This window comes from Oncorhynchus gorbuscha, linkage group LG17 (assembly GCF_021184085.1).
Source record: "Oncorhynchus gorbuscha isolate QuinsamMale2020 ecotype Even-year linkage group LG17, OgorEven_v1.0, whole genome shotgun sequence".
Lineage (NCBI taxonomy): Eukaryota > Metazoa > Chordata > Actinopteri > Salmoniformes > Salmonidae > Oncorhynchus > Oncorhynchus gorbuscha.
Genome location: NC_060189.1, coordinates 11,379,337 through 11,398,251, shown reverse-complemented (window position 1 = coordinate 11,398,251; position 18,915 = coordinate 11,379,337). Strand labels below are relative to the sequence as shown.

General features: G+C 41.8%; 1 protein-coding gene across 4 annotated transcripts in view; it reads right to left on the bottom strand.

The window, feature by feature from the left end:
• Positions 1-9,058, bottom strand: part of stac (SH3 and cysteine rich domain) — an 80,497-nt gene extending 71,439 nt beyond the window's left edge. The window contains exons 1-3 of one of the 4 annotated variants that reach the window (XM_046309554.1): positions 8,600-9,058; positions 2,425-2,466; positions 1,569-2,046 (exon numbers count right to left, since the gene is read on the bottom strand). In XM_046309554.1, coding sequence (XP_046165510.1) covers positions 1,569-2,046 — 478 coding nt within the window. In that variant the 5' untranslated portion in view covers positions 2,425-2,466; positions 8,600-9,058. Of the gene's footprint in view, positions 1-1,568; positions 2,047-2,424; positions 2,467-8,581 lie in introns of all 4 variants that reach the window. The other 3 variants (XM_046309553.1, XM_046309550.1, XM_046309551.1) reach the window with 3 other exon arrangements.
• Positions 9,059-18,915: the final 9,857 nt, after the last annotated feature.

The window sequence follows — 18,915 nt, the reverse complement described above, 5'->3', positions numbered from 1 at the left end:
TTTCAAGTTAGTCAAGAACAAACTATTATTTTCAATGACGGCCTAGGAACAGTGGGTTAACTGCCTGTTCAAGAGCAGAACGACAGATTTGTACCTTGTCAGCTCAGGGATTTGAACTTGCAACCTTTCGGTTACTAGTCCAACGCTCTAACCACTAGGCTACCCGGCCATGCCGATGTGAGTAAGACCTTTAAACAGGTCAACATTCACAAGGTCGCAGGCCAGACAGATGACCAGGACGTGTACTCCGAGCATGCGATATCCAACTGGCAAGTGTCTTCACTGCATGTTCATCCTGTCCCTGAATGAGTCTGTAATACCAACATGTTTCAAGCAGACCACCATAGTCCCTCTGCCCAAGAACACTAAGGTAACCTGCCTAAATGACTACCGACCCGTAGCACTCACGTCTGAAGCCAGGAAGTGTTTTGGAAGGCTGGTCATGACTCACATCAACACTATTATCCCAGAAACCATAGAATCACTCCAATGTACATACCACCCAAATAGATCCACACTTGATATCATCCATGCGTAGAATGTATGCACACATGACTGTAAGTCGCTTTGGATAAAAGCGTCTGCTAAATGGCATATATTACTATTACTATATTATCTCTATTGCATTCCAGACTGCCCTTTCCCACTCATTGACTACAGCTCAGCATTCAACACCATAGTGCCCTCAAAGCTCATCAATATTCAGCACTTAACACCTCCCTCTACAACTGGATCCTGGACTTCCTGACGGGCCGCCCCCAGGTAGTAAGGGTAGGTAACAACATATCTGCCACACTGATCCTCAACACGGGGGCCCCTTAGGGGTGTATGAAAAGTCGCCTCCTGCACGCCCTGTTCACCCATGACTCTAACACCATCATTAAGATTGCAGACGACACACCAGTGGCAGGCCTGATCACGACAACAATGAGACAGCCTATAGGGAGGAGGTCAGAGACCTGGCAGTGACCGTGATCAAGAAAAGGAGATGATTATGGACTACAGGAAAAGGAGAAACGAGCACGACCTCATTCTCATCGAAGGGGCTGTAGTGGAGCATGTTGAGCGCTTCAAGTTCCTTGGTGTTCACATCACCATCAAACAATCATGGTCAAAATACACCAAGAAAGTCGTGAAGAGGGCACGACAAAGCCTATTCCCCCTCAGGAGACTGAAAAGATTTGGCATGTGTCCTCAGATTCTCAAAAGGTTCTACAGCTGCAACATCGAGAGCATCCTGACTGGTTGCATCCCTGCCTGGTATGGCAACTGCTCTGCCTCCGACGGCAAGGCGCTACAGACGGTAGTGCATACGGCCCAGTAAATCACTGGGGCCAAGCTTCCTGCCATTCAGGACCTCTATACCAGGCGGTGTCAGAGGAAGGCAGCATCTAAGCTGAGGTTTCTCTGCAATACACTACACTAATATTACCCCAAAATGTATGATGGCATACAGCCTTTTTCTATACGTAAAATGTTCTATTGCGCTGATATGCTATGAGGCCAGGCTACTGTAACTATCATTTGATAGTGTGAATGTTTGTTTGAATTCGGAGGGTGACCATTACCTACGATCATGTGGTTGCAGACATCGCAGAAGGTGGGCTTCTTGAAGATGTGCTCCATGAAGCCATGTCCAGTGGGGTCGATGGCAAGCGGGTGGCGTCCCGGGGAATAGACCAAGGAAGGGGGAGCACACGGGATGGCCGGGGGCGCATTAGAGATCACCAGGTTGGAGGTTGAGAGAGGGGGGGCATGGTGGATGGGGTGGACTGAGTGGACGGGGTGAACAGGGTGGATGGGGTGGACAGGGTGGACAGGTTGGATGGGGTGGACAGGGTGGACAGGTTGGACAGGTTGGATGGGGTGGACGGGATGGGCCACCGCCACCCCGATCACGCTCAGTTGGCACGTGCTGCTGCTGTTGTCAGAGAGCAGCTCCGTCGATAACTTGGCGTCATTGTTGTTGCGCTGGAAGAAGTTGTCAGCGCTCTTGCTGCGCATGCTCTTGGTCTTGAAGGAGAGGGAGCGCTTCAACTTCTGCATCTGCAGAGCGAGAGAGAAAGGGAGGGAGAGAGAGAGAGAGAGAGAGAGAGAGAGAGAGAGAGAGAGAGAGAGAGAGAGAGAGAGAGAGAGAGAGAGAGAGAGAGAGAAATAGAGAAATAGAGAAATAGAGAAATAGAGAAATAGAGAAATAGAGAAATAGAGAAATAGAGAAATAGAATGAGAAGAAATTGACCTTAGAACATGTTTATTACCGTACAATATTGTACAGTATGTATCAAATGAATTAAAATTGGTCCCATTACTGTAGCATGGGTATCTTTGCTCCATAAGCAGCACGTCTATACAAGGTGCCATACAATCCTTTTCTGCATTATTACTGCTTATGACTTCTCATTGGGCTGTTCCAAGATAACTCACATTGAGTCTTCAACTGAAAGAGTCTTCAACTGAAAGCTTCAACTGAAAGAGAAAAACATTCATGAATGTTCACTCATATTTTTCTAAGTCTATTTCTGACGCTCATACTGTAAGCGGCCACTGAAATTGCAAAGTCAACCTGCAGTTCTTTTGTAGAAAACCACTGTATAGGTTCGGTCCCCCACATGGAAAGGAAATGTAATTTCCCGGGTTACGCTTTGCATCATGGAGGAATCACTTCTACCATGCTGGGCCATAACCTGAATCAATTTCCTTACTGCTTCTCTTTTTTTAGGTATAATTTATAGAGCATCCCAGGAGACGAGGAAATGTCTCATCTACCATCTCTACAAATGTATTTCCTCATCTTAAAGGACTTATTGTTTACTACACTCTGACTTGGGTTGTGACAAACTCTCAACAAATTCCTTACTGTACACCCTGCAACCAAGACATGTCAGAGTTTTAAAAAATGTTTCCATTGAACATGCCATACAAATAAAGGCATTTTAATTAATGTTATGAAGAATGCCTTGGTCCTCCTTTCTTTTTGATGAACAACCTACTATTGTGTATCTTAGCACCTTCTATCTACCAAAAACCTACTATTGTGTACCTTAGCACCTACTATCTACCAAAAACCTACTATTGTGTACCTTAGCACCTACTATCTACCAAAAACCTACTATTGTGTATCTTAGCACCTACTATCTACCAAAAACCTACTATTGTGTATCTTAGCACCTACTATCTACCAAAAACCTACTATTGTTTACCTTAGCACCTACTATCTACCAAAAACCTACTATTGTGTATCTTAGCACCTACTATCTACCAAAAACCTACTATTGTTTACCTTAGCACCTTCTATCTACCACAAACCTACTATTGTGTACCTTAGCACCTTCTATCTACCAAAAACCTACTACTGTGTACCTTAGCACCTTCTGTCTACCAAAAACCTACTATTGTGAACCTTAGCACCTTCTATCTACCAAAATCTACTATTGTGTACCTTAGCACCTTCTATCTACCAAAAACCTACTATTGTGTACCTTAGCACCTTCTATCTACCAAAAACCTACTATTGTGTACCTTAGCACCTTCTATCTACCAAAAATCTACTATTGTGAACCTTAGCACCTTCTATCTACCAAAATCTACTATTGCCTTAGCACCTTCTATCTACCAAAATCTACTATTGCCTTAGCACCTTCTATCTACCAAAATCTACTATTGTGAACCTTAGCACCTTCTATCTACCAAAATCTACTATTGTGAACCTTAGCACCTTCTATCTACCAAAAACCTACTATTGTGTACCTTAGCACCTTCTGTCTACCAAAAACCTACTATTGTGTACCTTAGCACCTTCTATCTACCAAAAACCTACTATTGTGTACCTTAGCACCTTCTATCTACCAAAAACCTACTATTGTGTACCTTAGCACCTTCTATCTACCAAAAACCTACTATTGTGTACCTTAGCACCTTCTGTCTACCAAAAACCTACTATTGTGTACCTTAGCACCTTCTATCTACCAAAAACCTACTATTGTGTACCTTAGCACCTTCTGTCTACCAAAAACTTACTATTGTGAACCTTAGCACCTTCTATCTACCAAAAACCTACTATTGTGTACCTTAGCACCTTCTATCTACCAAAAACCTACTATTGTGTACCTTAGCACCTTCTATCTACCAAAAACCTACTATTGTGTACCTTAGCAATGGCTCCCTTCCTCCTTTTTCTTCTACAAATTCCTTACTGCTTCTGTTTATTTGTTTGAATAACTTAAAGAGCTCTTCTACCACCTCTACAAATGTTTTTTCTCATGTTGAAAGACTTATTGTTTACTACGCTCCCACTTGGGTCGTGACAAACTCTCAACAAAACGACTCTCCGCCAAACTACAATTTCATTGCTTCCGTATATCTGCCCAGTCAGTGGCTGCACTGTCTCATTAAAGAGCACTTCTTTTAAAATTATGGTGAATGGTGGTCAGAGAATGGACTCATTAAACAATTATTTTCCATTTCACAAGTCAGTGGCTGAATCTGTAATGGGGACCCTACACCAGGGTGAGTGGCTATTTTCAACTTGTTATTTAGGTGCATTTGTCCCTGCAGTTGATCTGTTTTCATTAGATTGGCCTCAGTGATTTCCAGGTTCCATGACTGGAAAGTGTTGAGGATAACATACATATACATATCATAAAATGTTTTGTTGGATGAACAAATCTCCTGTGGTGACCAATGATTGCATTATCTCAAATGCAATTTGCAATGTGTTCCCGTTTTATTTTCCATCCAAATGAATCCAGCAGTGAAACTGAGTTTTGGCAGTATGCGTGTATGTGATCATGACCTATTGATCAATCTGGTCAATCTGGAAGTAATTAAATCAGCCCCCCACCAACAGAGCATGGTACTCTGGTATTTCAGTGTAGCTGTCTTTTCACAATTAAGCTTTGATGTAGTCTAGCCTTGACTCTAGGAGATGGTGATTGGAAAATAAAATACCCATCTATAATGTATAGACAGTCTTCTTCCTCACTGAGAAAGGCTGCCTTTTGTGTTTGTTTGACTTCTCAGTAATGCCATTGAAATGAAACAATGGTCAAGATAAATTCAAATAAATCCTAAATTGTGTCATCTTGAAAGTCAAATTGCAATGTTATAATTGAATTAAACTGGTATGGTGGGGTAAGACATGAGCCGATACCGTATCTGTCTACTCCGGCTCCTCCCCTCCGGCGTTCGACGTAGCCGGTTTACTAACCACCGGTCCTGGCAACCATCATTACGCACACCTCGCTTTCATCATTACTCACACCTGGCTTTCATCATTACTCACACCTGGCTTTCATCATTACTCACACCTGGCTTTCATCATTACTCACACCTGGCTTTCATCATTACTCACACCTGGCTTTCATCATTACTCACACCTGACTTTCATCATTACTCACACCTGGCTTTCATCATTACTCACACCTGGCAACCATCATCACGCACACCTGGCTTTCATCATTACTCACACCTGGCTTTCATCATTACTCGCACCTGGCTTTCATCATTACTCACACCTGGCAACCATCATTACGCACACCTGGCTTTCATCATTACTCACACCTGGCAACCATCATTACGCACACCTGGCTTTCATCATTACTCACACCTGGCTTTCATCATTACTCGCACCTGGCTTTCATCATTACTCACACCTGGCAACCATCATTACGCACACCTGGCAACCATCATTACGCACACCTGGCTTTCATCATTACTCACACCTGGCAACCATCATTACGCACACCTGGCTTTCATCATTACTCACACCTGGCAACCATCATTACGCACACCTGGCTTTCATCATTACTCACACCTGACAACCATCATTACGCACACCTGGCTTTCATCATTACTCGCACCTGCGCTTCATCATTACTCGCACCTGGCAACCATCATTACGCACACCTGGCTTTCATCATTACTCGCACCTGGCTTTCATCATTACTTGCACCTGGCAACCATCATTACTTGCACCTGCACTTCATCATCAAGCACACCTGTTCTCCAATACCTCACCTTTATCTGGCACTCCAATAGGTTCCTTCCCCAGGCAGTTTTGTTTCTGTTTGTTCATGTCTAAAAGCTACTCCTACGTTATATCGTTCCATGTTCATTGTTATATTAAACTTACCACCTGCCTCTCGACTCCCAGCGTCGACGTTACAGAATACAGTATCTAAGGAACACCTATTCCCCATTTCAATAGGATCCCGACTGAGAAGTATCATTATTTTAAGTTATAGCTTGGAGATGGACAAAATAGAGATGTGTTATCATTGCATTTTGCAATTTCTCTACTAAGACCAGAGAGAGAGCCGTAATACACCAGATGTCAGTATTTTATGAGCATCTGTGTTACCCACTCTATCATGAGCTTAGTGGCTGGAATCCTTAAAACCCCTACATGTGCACATTAAAGCAGTCAGAAAATTGGAGAGGAGGGATCTATCAAAAATATATTGTACTTTCTTCCTCTCTCAATAAGGGAATGATGTGACTGCTCTGTGATTTAATGGATGGAAACAGAAAACTGTACATCAATTAGACGCCCATCTAAAATTATTTGCCATGTTTTATATTCTATAGAAAATATGTTTACTGGTATGTTGTTCCCCTTCCATGAAAAATAAAACAAATTATGAAGAGCTTTCAGCTATATTTCTATAAAGGCAGTAGCCACTCAATGCACTTCATCATAAACAATGAACGCTGCACTGTTCTCTTTCTCAATACTAGAACTCTACATTAAGGTCTTCCTCAGCATAGTAAGACAGATGAATCAACAGACCAGGCTGAGGGTACCCCATTGGGAAATGTCTGGCTGTTGATACAGGATCCATCACAAGAGCAATAGCCACATGGACAAGCTTAAAAAGAGCCACTCTATCATACTTCACAGGGGGCTAATGAGAAGGGGGGATTTCAAGCTAAAAGCTAATTTACCAAAAACACCTCAGGGAATCAATCTCATGAATTACAAATTTCCCAAGGCAGCATAAATAGTGTTTCTCATCAAGAGTATATAAAATGGAGGTTTGGCAAAGTGGCTGATTAAAGTTTTGATAGGGCACTTTAGTTTTCTTACTTTATGAACCCCAACCTTCCTTTAAAAGGAAAAACAATGAAAGTCACATCGAAAACAGTGAAATAAAAAAAAATTCTCTGCAAATTGCATTACAAATGGTTTACTATGCATTCCGAATGAAATCAACAGCCTGTGCCATGTGCATTGAATCACAGGTGTGAGGTATGGTTTCATGCAGTATTCCAACATTCTAGAATGACTTAGTATAAGTGGCATTCTGGGAACAGGTATCATTTCTCAATAATTAAAAAAAAACGATCATGACACGTGACTAATAACTAATTATCCATTCAGAAAGCAATCAGCATATCCACAGTCACACACTTCTCTCAAAGGAACCCAACCATAACATCCCAACTGAGACACCTGGAAGAAATTATTACAGTTGCTTGCCCACAGCTGCTAAGCTACTCCAGGATACCTGCCAAGAATCCCTTCAAATAGCAATCTAGCGACCACATTTACTGATGTGTAGAGATGGGGAGTGCTACAGACTAATGTAACGGTGAAAGGGGAAAGGGTTTTCGTTTTGCCATCGCTGGAGCAACTGGCTGCCAAGGAAAGGGAACGGAAAAACTGAAATGGTTTCTCTCAACTTGAGATTGTCATTTACGAGAACTGAGAAGTGTGTCTAAAGTGTCCCGCATAAAAAGCCAGAGAGCTTTGGGACAGGAAGGGAGTGTAACTGGCTGAAAACCTACAACCATAATGATAGTGACTGGTCCAGTATGTTAGAGCTAATTATAACTAGTACTTACTCAGGGCTATGGGTGACCCAGATAAATAGGTGTGGAACACAAAATGAAACAAAATGCCAACGGCAGAGCTGGAACCCTCCTATAGCTCCCACGTGCAGCAACCCCCATCAACTTTTAGGGTCCATCTGTCTGTCCTATTCATAAATATTCATATTTTTATGATACTGTACTTCCATTGGCAAGGTTAAATATGATACTGTACTTTCATTGGCAAGGTTGGATGTTATAAGCCAATAATATTGGCTGAAAATAATCAGTGGAAACACTTCACTGGAATCAGTGGGAAAACTCAATTCAGACTAAATCGAACACAGGAACAATTAATGTTGTTATTATAGGATTTTGAGCTATAATACAACATAGTAGCCTAAAATAGTATTTCGGAGTATATATAGTTTAAATATGTCCATCATATAACTTTACTTTAAGAATGCCAGACACTGAGATACTGAACATATTTAATACATTAAACGTGTATGCATGGTTGGAATATACCACATGAAAATGTTTTTGTTTACAACAAGATGCACAAGTATGACCATGTGCAATATATGAGCCATTTAAAATATATATAAAATAGACTTAATTGACCATTTGGCTAAATAATTGAAATAAGGTACATGTCTAAGCTTCGGCTGTTCCAGACAGATTGAGAGGCAGTTATGCAGGTTCTTTATCTATTTTAAACCATTTCACGATCTATTGATTCATGGAATGGGCGCATCAACTAAAAACCGACCTTCTTGGGTACCACTACCTTTGTCTCCTGTTGACTCGCGCTGGGCGCTGGTGACTGAGGGGTCTCGTGCTGCTCGCGCTCGTTCTCCTTGCCCAAACTCTCGTCTTGCATGATGTTAGCTGGTGGAATCATGTTCTTTCCTCTTGGACAAAAAAAAATTTTAAGACCGGCTTCGGGTTGCGCTGAGGACTTTGTACACTCGTGTGCAGCTTTGAATATCTCAATTGGCTACATTTTTCAGTGTTTCTTCATTCTTCGTCGTGACTTTATAGCGGTTCTGAAAGATAGGCTACAGAATCGACTGCGGGGGAAAGAAAACAATTTGGTGCGTATAATACATACTTGCAAGCCAATTGCCTTATAAGTTCACCCACTATCGACTCTGTTCGGTACTTTCCATCACTCTCCTGCTGCGTAATGTTGCCAATATCCCATCCGTGTCCATGCGCGCACTGCGTCTGGTCTTGAGCTGTTCGTTCCCTTGCTGTCAGTGATCAGCCGGATTCTGCTGTCAGCTTGTTTATAGGCGGATAGCTGAGCGCCTGCCTCATTGCTGTGAAGGGAGGGGTCTTTCTTGTCAACGTAGTTTGGTAAGCCAAGGCAGGCCTAGATAACCTTCCATTTCTGTTATCATACATTTCAGAAAGAATACTACATGTATTTGGTTATTTTTGGTTCAAATTGAAGCAGGCAGCTGGCAGGCTATTATATTTACATAGGCTATATAATATACATGTTAATACATTTATAGGCACCTTGTCAATTAAAGGCACCTTGTCAATAATCTATAGTCAAATGTGCTCACTACAAACCACCTCATTAAACAATATTAAATACTCATGGGAGGAGGAACTGGTTGAAGAAATATATTATGAGTTATGGGAAGGGGCACTCACTATTTGTGCTCAGCACGGTCTCATTCAATGCGAACTCATTCATAGGGCCCACTGGACCAAAGCAAGATTATCCAAAATGTACAAGGATGTGAACCCTTGTAACCAGTCTTCTGCTAATCATGTACACATGTTTTGGTGTTGCCCATCTCTTGTTGGTTTCTGGAAAGACATCTTTAACACACTTTCAGAATTAAGCGGCACACAAATCGAGACAGACCCTTGTATTGCATAATTTGGGGTTTCCTTACCCACAATACAATTGAACAAAATCAATAAGGATGTAATTGCCTTTGTCACTTTGTTAGTGAGACATATGACATCTTGGATGTTAAGGACTGTATTATCTGTGCTAGTTGACCTGTAACAACTGTATCAAAATATATTTATTTTCTTGTCTTTTAAATTTGTATGTTAATTTTTTTATTTTGTATTTTGTCTCTCTCTTTGTTTTGCTGTATTGTTGCCTTTGATGTGTTGTTTTATATTACTAACAACTAACTTACACGTGCAGTATTTTTTAAATGCTGGTGTTGAAAATTCAATAAACAAAGTTTTTTTATAACAGACACTAACAGCTTACAGACGTAGGCACTTAAGGCCACAGTTATGAAAACATAGGACACTAAAGAGGACTTTCTACTGACTCTGAAAAACACCAAAAGATGCCCAGGGTCCCTGCTCATCTACGTTAACGTGCCTTAGGCATGCTGCAAGGAGGCATGAGGACTGCAGATGTGGCCAGGGCAATCAATTTCAATGTCTGTACTGTGAGATGCCTAAGACAGCGCTACAGGGAGACAGGATGGACAGCTGATCGTCCTCGCAGTGGCCGACCCCATGTAACAACACCTGCACAGGATCGGTACATCCGAACATCACACCTGAGGGACAAGTACAGGATGGCAACAACAACTGCCCAAGTTACACCAGGAACACACAATCCCTCCATCAGTGTTCAGACTGTCTGCAAAAGGCTGAGAGAGGCTGGACTGAGGGCTTGTAGGCCTGTTGTAAGGCAGGTCCTCACCAGACATTACAGACAACAATGTCGCCTATGGGCACAAACCCACCATCGCTGGACCAGATAGGACTGGCAAAAAGTGCTCTTCACTGACGAGTCGTGGTTTTGTCTCACCAGGGGTGATGGTCGGATTCGCATTTATCATCGAATGAATGAGCGTTACACCGAGGCCTGTACTCTGGAGCGGGATCGATTTGGAGGTGGAGGGTCCATCATGGTCTGGGGCGGTGTGTCACAGCATCATCACTCCATCACTCCAGACCTGACTGCCCTTGACCAGCACAAAAACATCCTGTAGCGGACTGCAATAGCATCGAATAGTCCCCGCGATATGCAACTGTTCAGGGAAGTCAGGAACCAATACACGCAGCCAGTCAGGAAAGCAAAGGCTAGCTTTTAAAACAGAAATGTGCATCCTGTAGCTCCAACTTCAAAACGTTTTGGGACACTGTCAAGTCCATGGAGAACAAGAGCACCTCCTCTCAGCTGCCCACTGCATTGAGGCTAGGTAACACGGTCACCACCGATAAATCCATGATGATCGAAAATTTCAATAAGCATTTCTCTACGGCTGGCCATGCTTTCTTCCTGACTACCCTAACCCAGGCCAACATATTCGTCGCCAGACCCACTGGCCTCAGGTCATTTATAAGTCTATGCTAGGTAAAGCTCCGCCTTATCTTAGCTCACTGGTCACGATAACAACACGCACCCACAGCACGGGCTCCAGCAGGTATATCTCACTGGTCATCCCCAAAGCCAACACCTCCTTTGGCCGCCTTTCCTTCCAGTTCCCTGCTGCCAGTGACTGGAACGAATTGCAAAAGTCGCTGTGGCTGGAAACGTATATTTCCCTCACTAACTTTAAACATCAGCTATCTGAGCAGCTAACCGATCGCTGCAGCTGTACATAGTCCATCTGTCAATAACCCACCCAATCTACCTACCTTATCCCCATACTGTTTTTATTTACTTTCTGCTCTTTTGCACACCAGTATCTCTACTTGCACATCATCATCTGCTCATTTATCAGTCCAGTGTTAATCTGCTAAATTGTAATTTCTTCGCTACTATGGCCTATTTATTGCCTTACCTCCTTACGCCATTTGCACACACTGTATATAGACTTTCTTTTTTTCTATTGTGTTATTGAATGTACGCTTGTTTATTCCATGTGTAACTCTGTGTTGTTGTTTGTGTTCCACTGCTTTGCTTTATCTTGGCCAGGTCGCAGTTATAAATGAGAACTTGTTCTCAAATAGCTTACCTGGTTAAATAAAGGTGAAATACATTTTTAAAAATTAAATCATCAGACTAAGCTTGTTGTCATTGCAGGCAATCTCAACGCTGTGAGTTACAGGGAAGACATCCTCCTCCCTCATGTGGTACCCTTCCTGCAGGCTCATCCTGACATGACCCTCCAGCATGACAATGCCACCAGCCATACTGCTCGTTCTGTGCATGATTTCCTGCAAGACAGGAATGTCAGTGTTCTGCCATAGCCAGCGAAGAGCCCGGATCTCAATCTCATTGAGCACATCTGGGACCTGTTGGATCGGAGGGTGAGGGGTAGGGCCATTCCCCCAGAAATGTCTGTGAACGTGCAGGTGCCTTGGTGTAAGAGTGGGGTAACATTGCACAGCATGAACTGTCAAATCTGGTGCAGTCCATGAGGAGGAGATTCACTGCAGTATTTAATGCAGCTGGTGGCCATACAAGATACTGACTGTTACTTTTAACCCCCCCCCCCTCCCCTTTGTTCAGGAACATGTAATTCCATTTCTGGTAGTCACATGTCTGTGGAACTTGTTCAGTTTATGTGTCAGTTGTTGAGTCTTATGTTCATACAACTATTTACACATCTTAAGTTTGCTGAAAATAAATGCAGTTGACAGTGAGAGGACATTTCTTTTTTGCTGAGTTTATGTGAGAATGCTGTTCATTGACTACAACTCAGCGTTCAACACCATAGTGCCTACGAAGCTCATCACTAAGCTAAGGACTATGGGACTAAACACCTCCCTCTGCAACTGGATCCTGGACTTCCTGACGGTCCTCCCTAGGTGGTAAGAGTAGGCAACAATACATCTGCCATGCTGATCCTTAACATTGGGGCCCCTCAGGGGTGTGTACTTAGTCCCCTCCTGTATTCCCTGCTCACCCATGACTGTGTGGCCAAACAAGACTCCAACAACATTATTAAGTTTGCTGATGACACAACAGTGATAGGCTTGATCACCGACAACGATGAGACGGCCTATAGGGAGGAGGTCAGAGAACTGGCCGTGTGGTGCCAGGACAACAACCTCTCTCTCAATGTGGGCAAGACAAAAGAGCTGATCGTGGACGACAGGAAAAGGTGGTCCAAACAGGCCCCCATTAGCATTGACGGGGCTGTAGTGGAGCGGGTCGAGAGTTTCAAGTTCCTTGGTGTCCACATCACCAACAAACTATCATGGTCCAAACAAACCAAGACAGTTGTGAAGAGGGCACTACAAAACCTTTTCCCTCTCAGGAGACTGAAAAGATTTGGCATAGGCCCCCAGATCCTCAAAAGGTTCTACAGCTGCACCATCGAGAGCATCCTGATTGGTCACATCACCGCCTGGTATGGCAACTTCTCCGCCTACAGAGGGTAGTGCGAACAGCCCAGTATATCACTGGGGTCAAGCTTCCTGCCATCCCGGACCTATATAATAGGCGGTGTCAGAGGAAAGCCCATAAAATTGTCAGAGACTCCAGTCTCCCAAGTTATATACTGTTTTCTCAATTTACATTTCCCCCATAGGAGATTAATTCCCCTTTCAGCTTAAATCTACTTGAAATCTATGTGTAACAGTTGTAGTCTGGAGAAAGAGAGGAGGACCAATGCGCAGCCTGGTAAGTGTCCATTATTTTAATAAAACAACTGAACAAAACAACAAAAATGACAAACGAACTGTCCTGAAAGGTGACGAAAAACAATAAAATAAAATAATCACCCACAACTAAAATGGGGAAAACAGGCTACCTAGACAACGATCGACAGCTGCCTCTACTTAACTCCTAAGGTATTAAAGTTCTTAAAGAATCAATGTGCATAATTTACTAAAATGACAATTGAACAGGTAAAGGGGTATGCTTAGATAACCTATACAGAAAAATATAGGAATACTAATTATATCTCTAGATTGCAGGAAAAAGCTGTTCCAGGTGTTTGAGAAATGCTCAATTCTACACCCCCCCACCCCATATATCATGCCTACTCTAAAGTAATAGGTGCATGATGCCCCTGCTTTCACCTTGAAGTTCCATAATTACCCTGTCTCTCCAGATCCAGCATATCTTGTTTAAATTAGAAGACTTTAGGAAAATATTTCAAGCAATTGGAACAAAACCTCTTGACATTTGGTATAATTAATTTTTGTTCTATTTCTGCATACCTTCTAAATTACTTTTGCTGGAGAGCAGAGACAGAATTCTGCTAGAGACAGTCAATACAATGAGACAGGCATGTGTCTTTCTTGGCAATCAATTTGGTATAATTCTCCAATATGTTGAAGCCACAAACAAAACAATGTGTATGTTTTCTTTTTTCTTATGTGTTTTCATTGTTTTAGATTCATTTGGTTTGTAGTGCAGGACTATAATGACTTGCAATAGGCATTTCTACAAACAAATTAACTCCCCCTAATGCTCCTCTGCAAGGTTATGTCCGTGAAATTATAGCAGAGAGAGCTAGACTGCAGCCTCACTGTGACTCAAATGCAAACCACAGAGCAGTGTATGATATACAGATATTATGATATTGATCTTATATCAGGATACGTTCATCCCAAAAAGGTAAGGGTCAGAAAAAAGGATAATGTTAACGTTATAATGGCCTATATGTCTACAATCAATACCTACTCTACTGTGAAGTGATAAAGGTTTTTTGTATTATCTCCTGTACCTGAATAGTGCTGCTTGAAACGAATGAAGACAGCAAGCCCTTAATTACATGGTACTTTATTTTGTTGTAATCCATAATACTAGGCAGAAGGACACATTGTGGCCACAATGTGGCAGGTGGGGGCGGCAGGTGGCCTAGTGGTTAGAGCATTGAACTAATAACCGAAAGGTTGCTAGATCGAATCCCCAAGCTGACACGGTAAAAATCTGTTGTTCTGCCCCTGAACAAGGCAGTTAACCCACTGTTCCTAGACTGTCATTGTAAATAAGAATCTGTTCTTAACTGACATACCTAGTTAAAAATAGAAATGCATTTCATCAGCATAAAGACTCAGAGACAGACACAAGGTGAGACCCAGATGCCGACACAGGAGGCAGATGGTTGGAGTCTAAGATGTTTAATTATCCAGAAGGAGGAGGCAAGAGAATGGTCGTGGACAGGCAAAAGGTCAAAACCAGTTCAGAGTCCAGGATGTACAGAGTGGCAGACAGGCTTGAGGTCAAGGCAGGCAGTATGGTCAGGCAGGTGGGTACAGAGTCCAGAACAGTCAAGGGTTAAAACCAGGACTAGAAAAATAAGAATAGCAAAAGCAGGAGAACGGGAAAAAATGCTGGTTGACTTGGAACATACAAGACGAACTGAGACAGGAAACACAAGGATAAATACACTGGGGAGAACAAGCGACACCTGGAGGGGGTGGAGACAATAACAAGGACAGGTGAAACAGATCAGGGTGTGACATCAACATCGTTCATGACACATCATTATGCATTAAAAAAATTGCTCAAACAAGTAAGTGAAAATGACTCAACCAAGAGGGTGTGTTACTGACAACCAACTCATCACCTAAGATAAGAGGAAAATGCATTACTACTTCGAGACAGGAAGTTGGAAGGTGAAGGAAGAGAAACACTATCATTTTCAGGCTCAGCTGCTGTCATGAATGAGAGCCAAAGGGCTAGGAGAGATGGAGGGTTAATTATATAAAATGAAGGGTCTCGGCTGAGGCACTGCAATGAGAGCTGACTTGTGTAATTTCATGGCTGACTGACTGGTTATCACAGATCTTTTATTTTCTATCCGTTCTTTCTGTCTTTTTCTTTTTCTCTTTTTTTTCTTCTTTGTCGTGGCTTCCGTTCAGCATCAAGGCCCTGCTTAAAGAAAATAAAGACTTTTTTCTCTGACAATTTTCTCTCAGGCAAGATATTGAGGTATTACATTTTGAAGATTTCCAGTGTTGTTTTTTAATTAGTGTGGGTTATTAACCGAGGGAGAGAGTGAAAAATAAAATGATATTTATTTCCCATTATGACTCTGATATGCAGTGGTGGTCCCCCACATTCGACGTGGCAGAGTACTAAAGAGAGACCTAGCCAACTTCGTTCATTCTAACCTTGATGTCTATTCATATTACTGAGAGAAGCTAATCCAGGGGTTTATATTCATTTTCCAATCTCTGGAAGAGATCCATTGAGATTATTTGTGTGTTATGTAACTCTACAGCAGGGATTATCAACTAGATTCAGCTGCGGGACAATTTTTGGGCTGGAACATAATTACAAATCATTGGTAGACTGCAAATTGACCGCAAGAAGCCCAAACAGATATCATATTTGACTAAAACATAATAATTTCAAACCTTAGTTACGTTGTATATGATCACGTGTCTCTCTAAATCAAATCAAATCAAATCAAATCAAATCAAATTTATTTATATAGCATCAGGGAATAAAACCCCAAACAGCAAACAATGCAGGTGTAAAAGCACGGTGGCTAGGAAAAACTCCCTAGAAAAACTCTCTATTATGCATGGGAATACTTGGGAACAGATTTCTTAAATTAAAATCACTTGGAGCTGATTTTTTTATGTCCAACAATAAAAACCTGTGGGCTGCCAGTTAGGGAACGCCGCTTTACAGTATAATGCATACTGCATCCTATCAGGAGATGATCTACAAAGAAATGTTCATATTAATGGTAACACTTTATTTGACACCTAGCATCATAACACGTTATGACACGGTCATAACCATGTCATAATATTTCATAACAGCTGACATAACCTGTCATAACATTGTCATAACACTCTCATGACACATATATTTAGACCTGTTGTGTTTGGACACACCTACTCTTTATTTGTACTATTTTCTACATTGTAGAATAATAGTGAAGACATCAAAACAATTAAATAGCACATATGGATTAATGTAGAAACCCAAAAAGTGTTAAACAAATCAAAATATATTTCAGTAGCCACCCTTTGCCTTGATGACAGCTTTCCACACTCTTGGCATTCTCTCAACCAGATTTAACTGGAATGCTTTTCCAACAGTCTTGAAGGAGTTCCCACATATGCTGAGCACTTGTTGGCTACTTTTCCTTCACTCTGTGGTCCAACTCATCCCAAACCATCTCAATTTGGTTGAGGTCAGGTGATTGCGGAGGCCAGGTCATCTGATGCAGCCCTCCATCACTATCCTTCTTAGTCAAATGAGAAAACAAATTATAGTCCCACTAAGCGCAAACCAGATGGGATGGCATATCACTGCAGAATGCTGTGGTAGCTATGCTGGTTAAGTGTGCCTTCAATTCTAAATAAATCACCAACAGTGTCACCAGCAAAGCACCCCCGCACCATCACACCTCCTCCTCCATGCTTCACGGTGGGAACCACACATGTGGAGAACATCCGTTCACCTACTCTGTGTCTCACAAAGAAATGGCGGTTGGAACCAAAATTCTCAAATTTTGACTCATCAGACCAAAGAACAGATTTCCATCGGTCTAATGTCCATTACTCGTGTTTCTTGGTCCAAGCAAGTCTCTTCTTCTTATTGGTGTCCTTAGTAGTGGTTTCTTTGCAGCAATTCAACCATTAAGGCCTGATTCACGCAGTCTCCTCTGACAGTTAATATTGAGATGTGTCTATTACTTGAACTCTGTGAAGCATTTATTTGAGCTGCAATTTCTGAGGCTGGTAACTGTAATGAACTTATCCTCTGCAGCAGAGGTAACTCTGGGTCTTCTTTTCCAGTGAAGGACCTCAGGAGAGCCATTTCCATCATAGCGCTTGATGGTTTTTGCGAATGCACTTGAAGAAACATTCAACGTCCTTGAGATTTTCTCGATTGACTGACCTTCACGTCTTAAAGTTTCTCTTTGCTTATTTGAGATGTTCTTGCCATAATATGGACTTGGTCTTTTACCAACACAACTGATTGGCTCAAACACATTAAGAAGGAAATAAATTCCACAAATTAAGTTTTAACAAGGCACACCTGTTAATTGAAATGCATCCCAAGAGTGTGCAAAGCTGTCATCAAGGCAAAGGGTGGCTACTTTGAAGAATCGCAAATATAAAATATATTTTGATTTGTTTTACACTTTTTTGGTTACTACATGATTTCATGTGTTATTTCATAGTTTTGATGTCTTCGCTATTATTCTGCAATGTAGAAAATAGTAAAAATAAAGAAAAACCCTTGAATGAGTAAGTATGTTTTATAATATTTCCTCAAATTTGCTATTCTATTACCATTGTAATTGTACACACATTAATGATAAACATGTGCCTAGCCAATGCTCTGTCGCTGATGACTGGGAATGCAGGAGCAAGACAAAACACCCTCTTTGTGACATGTGACTGACATATGATCATGTGCTGTAAGTGATAGGCCTATCTGGCTTATATTATTACCCTTACAACAACAAGACATTTTCTGTGATATATTTGATAAATGTCCATATCTTGGAATCAAAGTTTGTTGGTTCATAACATTGGTATTGTAATCCTAGCACACGAATAGCTGAGAGAAAACGGGATTGTAATGTATTTGAGAATGTGTGAAAGTCTTTGCTATTGCCATAATATATTTAGTATGAAGTTTTAGTTTTTAATTTTCTTTAGCGGTGCCATTGCATTGTAGCATACTCTATTCTCTGATTTCTACTCTCTACTTAGCTATATTGGTTAGAGAAAGTAATGCATCGGTTGCATCCAGGGGTGGAAGGAAACTTCTTGGCAGGGAAAAAATACATTTTAATAAATTATTCGATTTAGAGTTAAATCATTTGTTGTTGTTGTAATTCATTACAGTCATGTCTTATTTTCATCATATTTTTTATAACTTGTAGAAAATACGACGACCTACCCCGGCCAAACCTGGATGATGCTGGGCAAATTGTACGCCACCTTATGGGACTCCCAATCACAGCCGGATGCAGCATGGATTCGATCCAAGGACCGCAGTAACGCCTCTTGCTCTGAGATGCAGTGCCTTAGACCCCTGTGCAACTCATTATTGACACGTTTTTCCAATACTTTTGATAAATAGGGCAAAATATAAATTGGCCTATAACAGTTAGGATCAGCTTGACTCCCCCTTTAAACAAAGGATGAACCGTGGCTGCCTTCCAAGCAATGGGAACCTCCCCAGAGAGGAGAGATAGGCTTGGCGATGACAGGGCAGCAACCTTAAAGGAG